General features: G+C 39.2%; 1 protein-coding gene across 1 annotated transcript in view; it reads right to left on the reverse strand.

Annotated features, from left to right (window-relative positions):
- The window catches only part of GLB1 (galactosidase beta 1), a 1,256,403-nt gene that overhangs the window by 45,594 nt on the left and 1,198,248 nt on the right, over positions 1-12,561 (reverse strand). The window contains exon 15 of the mRNA XM_044064915.1: positions 8,269-8,505. Coding sequence (XP_043920850.1) covers positions 8,269-8,505 — 237 coding nt within the window. The remainder of the gene's footprint in view (positions 1-8,268; positions 8,506-12,561) is intronic.

Here is a 12,561-nt window from a genome sequence, read left to right on the forward strand (position 1 = left end):
CCAACAGCTCTGGGTTTGACATGGCCTTGTATGTTAAGCAGAGATCGCCTCTGAGTAGACGATATGCGACAGAGTATAGCTGGAGTTTTTAAGGCGGTCAGCGTAGGGCATCTGCTTTAGGCCTGTGATTCTTTTAGTGAGGTATTTCTGAGGCCTTTCCAGTTGTTGCAGATGTCTTGAGAGGTACATACCAAATGGGGCGTTGTATTCTATAATGGGTCTAATGAGGGATGAGTATAGTGGGACAATGACCTCCTTTTTTCTGGATGAAATGCCCTTCGTGATGAGGTGTGCCACATAGAAGGATTTCCTGACTGTTGTGGCGATGTGGTTATCGAAGGTGAGACCACTGTCCACCTGTGTCCCTAAGTTTCTTATCACACTTTCTGTGTTTAGTGTACTGCCACCTATATGGTAATTCATGGATACATGTTTTTTCCCAAAGGGGATAACAATACATTTATTGGCATTGAGCTTGAGCCCATGGCTCTGGCACCAAGCATCTGTTTCTGTAAGGCCCTTTTGTAGAGTATCCACATCATTTGGGGATTCAATAATGGCTCCCAGTTTGCAGTCATCTGCAAACTTTGTTAGCCAGAGTCCCTTAGTGTTGACCTGTACTTCAGAGAAGTAGATGCCAAACAAGAGCGCCCCAGGACTGAACCCTGAGGTACTCCACTTGTCACTTGTCTGGAGCTGGATTTGGAGTCGGCTACTTTTACAGTGTGGGTTCTATCAGTAAGCCATTTAGCAACCCATTGGGTGACATAGGGATTAATGCCCAACTTAGTAAGTTTATCTATGATTCCAGAGTGGGGGATGGTGTCAAAGGCCTTGGCAAGGTCTAGATAGGCTGTGTGGACCACCTTACCCTTGTCCATGGCTCTGGAGACTGATTCAAAGAAGTCAATCAGGTTCAGGAGACAATATCGGCCCTTCACAAACCCAAACTGGGTGGGGTCCAGTGTTTGAAGGTTGCCAATGTCTTTGTTTATAAGTTCCATGATAATACGCTCCATGGCCTTGCAGATAAGGCTTGTCAGACTGATGGGACGGTATTTTCCGGGATCCAAGGTGGATCCCCCCTTATTGATTGGGATAACTGTAGCTCTGCGTCACTCAGTGGGCACGAAACCTGAAGTGAGGCTATGATTAAACATGACACTTAGGTGAGGTGCCAGTTCATATTGTAGGTCATGTAGTACACAGCCCGGGATGTCATCTGGTCCCATGGATGCTGTATTCTTGGCTTTAGAGAGTACGTTTTGTACCTGTGTGGCCGTTATTACTGGAATTCGGCAATCTTCCAGTATTGAGATGGGCCATTTAGGGGGTGAGAGGGGGGTGAAGTTGGCACTGAATCGATCTGCCAGGATACTGGCAATATCCTTTGGATCAGTATATTTATTGCCATTCTGTTTTAACTCAGAGCAGATCTGAGCATTGCCATTTAGATTCTTGACATAGTTATAGAATGCTTTGTGGTTGTCTTTGGAATCTTTGGCAATTTTATTTTCATAACTAGCTTTGGAGGATTTTATGAGGCATCTCAGTTTCTTACTGAGGCTAGTAAGGAGTTTTTGCATCCTGGGATTTTCCTCTTTTCTGCAAAAGTTTCTTCCTTTTGTTGTAAAGTTTGTTTATGGCAGGGGACCACCAGATTGGCTTCCTTTTTTTGGATGAGAGCATTTTGGTTCTATTTGGGATGGCACGATTCATGCATGAGTGGATGTGCTCGTTACAGTGCCTTAGTGTAGGATTCAGCAGTTGAACTTTCAGTTCCCGTCTGCATGGGTGTCATGAAGTTTGTCACTTCTGACTTGAGTAGCATGAAGTTGGCTTTGGAGAAGTTTTTTATGGTGGTTTCTTTACTGGGGGGTGGGGGTGGGATGTGGATGTTAAGGGTGATTAGCTTATGGTCAGACCTGACTAACGAGGGGGTGACCATAGGTATGGAGCATTGATTTGCCATGTTGGTAATGACCAGGTCTAGGATATTGGAGCCCCTGGTGGGACTATGGATTAGTTGATCCAGGGCGTTGGAATTTATGAATTATATACATATTTATATAAATGTTCAACAGCTTTGCAGATGAGGCTTGCAAGATTAATAGGTCTGTAATTACCTGGTTCAGTTGTAAGGCCACCCTTATGAAGGGGCATAATGACTGCTGTATGCCACTCAAAGACAAAATGAGTAGCTAAACTGAAGTTAAAAATGTGTGCAAGGAAATGTATAACACTATTAATCAACCAGGTATATTATCAGGTCTCACTGAGGATGTACTTTTGGTCTTGGTTAGAATGTTCAGAAAATGATCTTTAGAAATCATTTGAGAATAAGAGATTCAGATATTTTAGGGCTTTGCGTAGAAGTCTCAGGGGTGAAGCTGGCACTAAATTTGTTTGCATGTATACTGGCAATGCCAGTTGAGTCAAAATAGTAGGTCCCATTATGAATAAGCTTTGAGCAATGTAGGGTACTTTTTTGTTACTTTTCTTATATTGCTAAAGAATAATTTATAATTATCTTTAGCTTTAGAAGCCAGACTAAGTTCATGGGCTCCTTTAGTTTTCTTCATTTTTTTTAATGATTTTGATATTATCATTACAAAGAGTCTCAGGTTTATTAAATTAATTTAACAATAAATGTTTATCCTTACATATAAAAATGACAAAAAAACTTTCAGAAAAGCAGACAGTCTGGAAAATCACTGCAAAATGGACATACATTCATGATGTAACCAGGTTTGTAGGACCATGGTCCAGTCCATAATATGTAGTATGGAAAAATGAAACCACATCCATGGTTACAACACTCTAAGGGTTCCACATATTGCATACTATTATGTTCAATAGAGGTACTCTGAGAAAGAGACAGACTAACTTGGAAAATTTATCAGGAAAAAAAATGTTCAAACGCCTCACACTGAGAAGAGGAAAACCTTTACAGATAATCAGACCTGCTAGTCTGATCAGGCTGCTCACAACATAAAAAAACTTGCTTGTGATTACATTCCAGAAGAATCTCAGTGGACAAGAATATTGATTCTTACCTGTGGATTGTTAACAGTATGCCACATAGTCAGCATCCACAGCAAGGTTCTCCTCAAGAATGTTCATCTTCCCTAAATGCAGGTTTACCCTTTGCCTGGCCCTCCACATCGCACATAGGTCATGGTCATGCCACAGCTCATGAGTGGCATTTCTGACTGGAGGACACAAGAACAGGTGCAATTTGACAGAGTGTAAAGGACAATAAACAATTACACACAGTGCACTGAGATAATCTTCATTCTAGTCCATTTGGAGCTGACTTAATGCAGGAATCATGTCACTGAATGCAGCATTTCATAAATCTCTAAAATATTTCTCCACATGTAGCAGAATAGACCTCCTGAACCAAGTCATCCCCTTTCATAATCTATAGGAGGTCCACGGTTAGACAACTTGTTGCACTACGTACCCAGGCAGTAAACTCTCTCAATGTATTTACTAATCTGGCACTGTGCTAGCAAGAAGCGGGTGAATTCCTGAAAATGCATCCTAAAATAATTTAGCAGGTAACATATCAGCAGATATATGTCAAAAGGACATATTCAAAAGCCTTGCAAGTCTCAGCATATATCTGGAACACCCATACCCGAATAAAACAGATGGCTACTCATTCACAAGTACTGCCCCACCTTTGGTTCTGAATTACTAAAACAAGGGCAACAGCTACGTGTAGACTAAAGTTCTCATCTAACCACATTTTGTGACATCATATAATGATCCTGCAACATATCAAGGATAATTTGTGAATTGTTAGAAACAGGTCTGGCATTATAATCCACAGCAAGAGTGAGAACTATAACGCTACAGGGTGCCACATAGTCACTTGCACTGGGATCTGCCTGTTACAGTTACTCTGTACAGCAAACTTGCCTGTACTACTTTTACACCAATGACAGTTCACAGCTTCCCGATAATAGCAATATAAAATACTACTGTAGTGGACTTACAATTCTTTAATGCTTATTTTATAAAATTTCTAGGTTAAAACTGCTGCAGTGTTTCCACATATTCCTTTATCATACAAATAATAGCTTGACTTTCGTTAGAGTTCATTAGAGCTTAGCAAGCAGGTGACAAGCCTTGAAAGAAATTTGTGTATCCTGTACTTTAAGGAATATGTACTTGCATGGAGCATAGTTGAAGATAAACTCGTTGAAAGTGAACACATAAACCACATCAAGATGACAGCATGAGAAATATTTTAAGCTATTCGTCTAGCTGCCATCTGTTTACTCCTTTTACCTTGAAAATGTGCGCATGGGCTTTTATCACAGTTATGAAAGCTTTGAGCCTTGTATGTTTTTTTTTTCTATTTTTTAAAATATAAAAGGGCTTGTATGTCTGCATATGACTGCATCTCCCCCCCCCCTCTCTAGATTATATATATATATATATATATATATATATATATATATATATATATATATAAAATTATTATTTTTTTTTTTTTTGAGAATCTCTTTGCATCCAGAATCTTAGTCTGAGTACTGGACTTAATTAGCTGCATGATATAGGATACAGGTATTAACAAATCTACCATTTCATTACTGAGGTGGACATATCATGTAAAAAGGGTGAAAGGCTAGGAGGCGGTCCCAGATGATAAATTCCATGCCAATGTGTACCGTAAAGCTGTCTAAACCAGCTGCATAGCTGTCTAGGAATAAAAGTATACACAAACCAAAACACTTGTATTAATTTCCTAGAATTAGTAGTGTAGGCGAAACAATTTACCAGAATATATATTGCTATTACAGGAGACTTCAAAAATGGCAAGAAAAATACAGACTTACAAAATAAGCTCAGTTAACTGCACAAGTATCATACTGCCATGTACTCTGCAAGTGGTAGAGAATGTATACTGGGTAAGGAAAATGTAATGGCATTAATAAGGAAAATAAAGTAGAGGGATCAAAAGACTAAGGCCTGTGGACTACATTACGATGGACTGAGGACATGACAAGCATTCATGAAATCATCCTAAGCTGGGAGGACTAAGGTTATAGAGGTCAACTTTATGTACCAGCCTTTTGTGTGTCACACAGTCAAAAGGCTTAATGAGGTCTACTGCCATACAGCTATGTTGCAACCAACATCTGGTTACAGATCCTATCTGTGAGTTTCAGGACTGTGGTGATACAAAGGCCACTTCTGAACCCAGACTGTTTCTCTCTTAAAAGTCCATTACTCCAGATGCCATTTAATTTGGTACAGGCTGCCTTCTTGAAATGTTCTGAAAGAGCAACTAGCTGTGAATTCGGCCTATCATATTTGGGAAGTGGGACACTGAGGGCTGAATTTCCAGAAACTAAGACAGGTGCCAGGGGGCCAGGGACCAATGCTGGATGGATAACATGAACCAGGGAGTTGGTGATGCATATAATGTACATCTACTACAGTCAGCTCTACCACAGCTCAGGGTTTAATTTATTCACTGATTAACCTGTGTTAGAGTGATACAAAGAATGGAGGAAGAAATGTAGTTAAGAACTAAAAGAGGTACTCTGACATATTATGAATCTGGACAAAAGTTATTTGGTAATAGACATTCACCAATCATGTTATTTTATTTATTTACATTTGTTGTTTTCTGATATTCTGACTGAGCCAAGAAGCCCATTTACAGAAGACTCCTGGGAGAAAAGTTGCACAGTAAAGTATGATTACAATGGAGCATACATTCCTGCACAAATTGGTTCCATACAGGGCAAAATATTGGAAAACACAATTATGCATTTTAATGCAAAAAATGGTTGCATAGAGGATGCTGCATAATATTTAGCGAAGGAGTGAAACTGTAATCAAATGCTGCATAAGACAGTATGTGTTGAATCAGCATAGCATGGAACATCTGAAGCGGACTGTATAAATTAAACACAGCAATGTTCCTGAGAAAAGCAGGGATGTTACCAGACAGCTGAGATAATATAAATGACCCAGGAAGTTAGAATTGGGGAGTCCACCTCTACAAAGAGGCCAGTCACAAGTGGAGTCCATCAGGGATCAGTCCTTGGACCACTCCTTTTTGTCATTTAAGTCTCAGAAGTCAAGGCCACTGTCAGTGGTCTCTGGCTGTCTAAATTTGCAGACAATTGCAAATTAGAAGCTGACATTGAGTCTCACACTGACAAAAATGTTCTCCAGGAGGGGCTGGCAGACAAACAACTGATGTCAGAGTCATGGACTAAAACTAAATGCCAGGAAATGCATAACAGTATCCTTTGGGAAGTCATCCATACCTGGTAACTATCACATTACACAACACACCCATTAGAGTTAACCCAGCAGTCAGGGACTTAAGAGACACACATAGATAGTAATCTAGCCTTTGATCATCACATGTCTACAGTGGTGCGGAAATCATTCTATGTTGCACAACTTATAAACAAAGGTATGGCATCCAAGTTCAAGGAAGTCATTGTTCTACTGTATTTGGCATTCATCAGACCTATCATTGAGTACAATGCCCCCTTTGGTATGTACCTATCCAGGCATATCCAACAACTGAATGTCCACAGAATTTCCTCACTAAAAGAATACAGGGCATGAGTAATATGTCCTGCGTAGACCACCTCAAGGCTCTATCCCTGCATTCTGTCTCCTACAGGCTTTTGAGGGGGGGATCTATGCCTGGCATACAGGTATTGTCAGACCCCACTCTGATGGACCTCCTGCATATCCACAAAACAAACAGAACCAGAATTACCTGTTCTAAAGACTTAAACCTTGCCTGTGATATAAATAGGACCTGCTGGAGAGATAGGTATGTATCCCACAGACTACCCAGTCTATGGAACAAGCTTCCCCATCCATGTGAAGCAGAGTTCCTCCCAAATCCAATTCAAGTGCAACTTGGGCAATTGGATCGGAAATCGGAAATTCATCCCTGGTTTGGCACCTACATCTCTGATGCAAACAGGTAATCTGTAAAAGACTCATCTCCCAGGTCCATGCTTACACTTATCAAGGGTATCAGAACTTGTTAGAGATTTGGGATGCATGGCTAGCCTTAAAAAGGCCCTTGTGGTATTTAACCTAGTAAACACCTATGTAAATGCCTTGGCTGGACTGACGCACCAAGTGGAAGCACGTACATGACAAAGAGAACTGAACCTAAAAATGGAATCCTGTGGGACAAATCAACTGAGATGAAGGGGCCATGGAAAAATTAATTCCAAGAGCAATCTTTTGAGCACACCCTGAGAGGTCAACGCAATCCAGGCTCGTACTGGAAAGACCACAGATGATCTTCAATCTCTTAAAAAGAATTAGACAGTTAACTGTGCCAGCCACAACAAACAGATAAAGAAGGACCACTGAAAATCAATCAACATTTTTGATCCAAAGCTACTATGTAACCTGTAGCTCTGGTGCTACACATGGCTGTACAGCTGCTCCTTGTGACTTTCTGGAAATATTGTTAATATTTGAATACAATCATATGCTGTTAACATAAATAGGCATAATGTTGTTTTCGTTAAAAAAGATTTATATTGTATATTCAGTTTTATTAGCCAGAAGGTGATACTCACTGTTGTTCCCTAAATACATGGTTGTTGACAGAATTACACAAAAATACTTATTTTCAGCTGATGAACTCAAATTGCTGGCCACATGAGAAATCATCACAGTGCTGTGGTGAGCTCAAACATCCAAAAGAGAAAGGTTCCCAGGGTCTGTGACATGCCAAAAAAATTACCAAGCTGATGGTGACATTAAATAATTATTTTAATTATAATTCAATATGTAGCTGCTCCAATTCCTTCAAAGCAAACTGCATAGGCTAAAAATGTAAAGGTAATTGCTTCAATACAACACCTTTTCATCTTCATGAGACTATGCCAAAAAACATTCTTGGGATGCAGCCCTTCCTAAACAAAACAGAAAAAGTATGAACAATGGCACAGCCTTCTTGAAAATGGTGGACTCTAAAGGGGTTAAAAAATGTGCTACAGACACTTTGATATAATAAATGTCACTGGATAAAATGGATGTACTACATAAAACTGCCTGTTTTAACGTTGTCATCAGGTTGCTGTGTTTTACTTGTAGTTGGCTGTTAATTCACAAACACGGGGTCCAAAATACTTGTAATCATACTTACTGCTAATGTCAGTGATAAGACTGTAAGAATGTTCAGTTACAATACAGACGGTACTATTTGGATTTTTTGCACATCAGTAAAGAACAGTAGCACATGAAGCAACATACCTTGGTCCACCCTGGGAAGTTGATGAATGTGTCCTGAGGTAGGTCTGGAATTCCACTTGGAATGTCAAAACTGCCAATATAAAATGCAGGTGCAGAAAAAGTTGAGGATGTAGAGCTTAGGAATGATTTATGACTCTTTTCCTTCAGGCCTTGGCCTACAGCATCATCAATACGTAATGGGTACATGGTCCAGCCAGTCAAGAAATCTTTGCCTAAAGTGAGATTTGTTACTAGGCCCTAGAAAAAGACAAAAATGCAATGACTAACTTCACAAATTAAAAACCCGCACACAAGTCTATGTATCTGGGAATTTCAACAATAGGACAAAAACAGGAATATAATTTTACCATGGATAAACTAGTCTGTTCTGGTAGCGAAATTCAAAATCAGTACATTTGTGGATGTTCATGCAGAGTAAACTAAGTTATATCCCATTCTCCTGATTTTTAGTCTCCCTGCTTTGTAAAATTCTAAATATCTCGGACACATTATTTCTCAGGACTTAACTGGCTGCTGTAAATACTTTATTTACATAAATAGATTTACATTTTAAACTACACAGAAACTAGCTTTGTCACTGCTGTCATACCTGATCGATACGTAAAGTATTGGAAACTTTTCTAATATTAAGTGATTTCAAAAAGACACCACGTTAGGTATACAATATGTATCTTTGAGTTATGCTACAAATAGCTTAAGTTACTTCAATTTTTTTTCTGTATTACTTCTACAGTTCATTCCTGACTATCGCTGTCTCTTTCATTCAAACTAGAGCCCATTTGTTCTGCTCTGTTGGATTTCCACAGGACAGAGATGAAAGCCATCTTGAGGAGTTGGCATCCAGTAGCCATGATGATACTTTGTGCTCCTACTTGCATCCGCTTTCTACTCTTCTGCCACCTCAGGTGAGTATCCTCATCCCTTGACCTAGGTAAGTTTTGTTTCTCTTCCCGCAGACTGTGGTCCTACAGCATCTGCCTGCGTTGTCCCTGGACCAGGAAGCCAATTTCATCAGCAGCTTTCCATCATTCAAGATGTTAGTTACAAAGTGTCTGGCTCCTTGATGCAGAGGGTTAGAACCCTGACTACCACCCTGGCAACTGGGGTTTAGTGTCTCCAGCCCCAGAGGAGTCAGAGAGAGAGAGAAAGAGACAGAGGGAGGAGGAGAGGAGAGAAGGAGCATGACCTGCTGCCTCTGGTGGAAAGGGGGAAAGGCACACTGTGTTGGTGAGATTTCTTCAGTGGACTCTTCTGAAACCACCTCTAGTGCTTCAGGGTTGGTGGATGGGGCTGTTTGCTGGCAATATGACTTACAGAAGCAGACAACTTCCAACACAAAAGCCCAATATATGCCATCTTCCCTTTCACAGTCGAGGTTTGGAGTTGGGGGTTGGTATAATGGTTAAGATGTTTACCTCATATTCACAAGGTACACTGTTTGATTCCCACATTTGAAAAGTGAAATTGGCTTGCCTTAAAATGTGGGCACCCATATCACTGAAGTGATAAGTCGACATTCGCCTTCTGATGTGCATGTGCTCCCATATGCACACTCAATGGGAGCTCCCACACCAGACTTGGATCTCCAACCCCACACATGCCTTGGTCCTGTGGCCATGTTTTACATGTAAAATGCAGCTTGCAAAGGATCAATCAGCTGAACATGCCACCAGTTCTCTCCTCCTTTAGCTGGTTACTCCCACCATCCAGCACTACAATCACTGATCAGTCGTGGGTCAGATGGGTTATGATCATGGATTTATCCCTCTATGCCAGCCAGAAGGGCAAGTTTCAACAAATTTCTTGTTAGTCTTCTGTAACTAAACTTTCACTCAGTACGTGTTCTGTTGTTACATCTTTTACCATGACATCAATTTGCACCTTCTTGGGGTACTTTACATCATATTTTAAAATTATAAGTTTTGTCCAATGTGCTGATGAGAGTGCATTTAGTGTTGTGTTTCTTTTATGGTAGCTAGTTTAAAACACTACACTGTATGTATATTTATATTTTGGCCATAACACCAGCACAGTGAAATCACAGAGTTCATAATATGACAAAGCAACTCGCCACGAATACAGAGAAAGTAATGATTGTAAATCTAGTAGCACCATGAACAACTATTTCAAACATAAAAATCTATCATACTGAGCAGAGCAGCACTTACTATTTAAGTTAGTAGCAAAGCACAAGTCATTGTGTAAAGTATACCTAGGCATTTAGAAAACTGAATTCAGTGCATGACCTAGGGGTGATATACCTCCATCGGTGATTATGTTAAGAAGTAATCAGCTAACAAAGCATAAAACAGTTTTGAATCAGGGTTTTCCATATTAGTTTCATCTGTACATTGTACTTTGCAGGCTTTTGTCATTGTTGACCTTTTTCATTGTGAAAGCAGCCCATCTGGAGGTGTGAAATGTTGCCATTCGGGCAATTAGTAGATAATTAGTTTAAAATGTTGTACCTTGCATATCAACAGAGGAAATTCTGAAAAGGAGAATGAGCCTGCTATTCAGCTAATAAAATATATCATAATTTGACTCCCAAGTAATACTATGTATACACCAAATAACTGGACCCAAAAGAAAAACAAAAGCTACACATAAAGTAAATAGTATGCTAATGCTGTCACTTTCATGTTTCTCTTGTGCTATAATATTTATTGGTATATATGTGTCTACTTAATACAATAATTTAGTAAAGACAAATGATGTAAATGAAGTTATATTTTATCAGTTGGTAGGGTTACTCCTCAATTGATGAAATAAGTAGTCTTTTTTAACATGAAAACATTCCTGAAGGAAATAAATGCACACTGGTGTATAAAAATGGTAGGTCTGTAACAACATGTTGTGGGTCTTTGACTCATTTGTGTCTCTTCCAACATAAACTGCAGTAAACAGATTGTTCTTATGAAAAAAATGATAAAACTATACAGTGTCCCTTCAGCTTGCATGATGTCCAGCCTCAGTACCATGACACATGAGATCTTGCATTGTTTATACCCACTGTGCACAGCATGGTGGCAGACGTTGATTCTGTATTTGGTTTCTACTAAACTGCTCTTTGTGGACATAGCCACTAATCTGCATTTAGTATAATAATGAAGACTCATTTTAAGTAGCTGAAATTCCATGTGTGTTTTGCTGGTGATTGTTACTTTGGTTTCCAGTCAGAACCGTTATTCTGCTTATAATTTTCATGGTTTAGGCAAACAGATCAAAATCAAATGTTTGTTGCATCTATAAGATATTAAAAGCAAATTTTAAAAACACCAAGTTCTGAAAACTGGCAAGAACAATTTAAGTCTTGTTGAAAGAGTAACCCAGTCTAAATCTTCAAATTCTATGAATTATTTTGTTTTTGTACTAAGTACCAATTTTAGAATTGTACAGAATTTTGGTGGAAAATGGAAAAAAAAAAGTGGCTTTGAGTAACAAGTCACAAAAACAAGGCATTGTCTGAATTGTCAGCCCAAATTTATTCTGTAATTTATTTATTTATTTTATTTTACATTTGTTAACCGGGAAGGTCCATCTGGACACGTGCCCCTTTTTAGTGGAAGCCCAGGGAGAAAAGCTCCAATGTCATACACAATACATAGTCAATAGTATATAATATAGAACATTAATAGTTTTACAGGAGTTAAACAAAAAGCAATTATAGCAAGACTATTTACAACAGTAATGGTTTCACATGAATTAGACAATGCAAATTAAAGTGAAAAAACATGTAATACATCGTGAGGGTTTGGAATTAACTTCAGTGCATATAGGTTTGAAACAAAGAGAGATATAAGAATGATCAATACAATAGAACAATGATAGAGAAAAGTTTGATATAAGCATCTACAACTCGTTTGTTGCATGAGGTTGCTATTTAAGGGGTGGTCTTGTATAGTAGTGAAGGAGGGTAGGTGGACTAGTATAGTAGTTGAGGAGGGCTGGAAGGCGGGTTTGCTGGGGTCTAGCCTGGACTATGATGGAAGCAGAGCCAGGAGTTTGCAAGGTGGGTTTTTAAGAGTTTTTTTAATTGTTTAGACGTGGAAGTGGTCATTAGTGGGTTGGGCAGAGAGTTCCAAAGCTTGGAAATATTGTTTATTGTTTGAGCAAAGAGATCTAGAAGCATAGTATTTTTTGGATAATGTCTTTGAGGCCTGGGATCTTTTCTGGGTGGCGGTGGATTTTATGAGCTAAGGTTAGTTGATTAAATTGAAGTAAAAGAGGGAGTTCTAGACAGTCAAGTTGCTTGTGTGTTAGACATTGATGGCATTTACAGGAAGCATTAGT

The sequence above is a fragment of the Protopterus annectens genome, chromosome 3.part0, assembly GCF_019279795.1.
Source record: "Protopterus annectens isolate FY-2018-M chromosome 3.part0, PAN1.0, whole genome shotgun sequence".
NCBI classification, from domain to species: Eukaryota; Metazoa; Chordata; order Ceratodontiformes; family Protopteridae; genus Protopterus; species Protopterus annectens.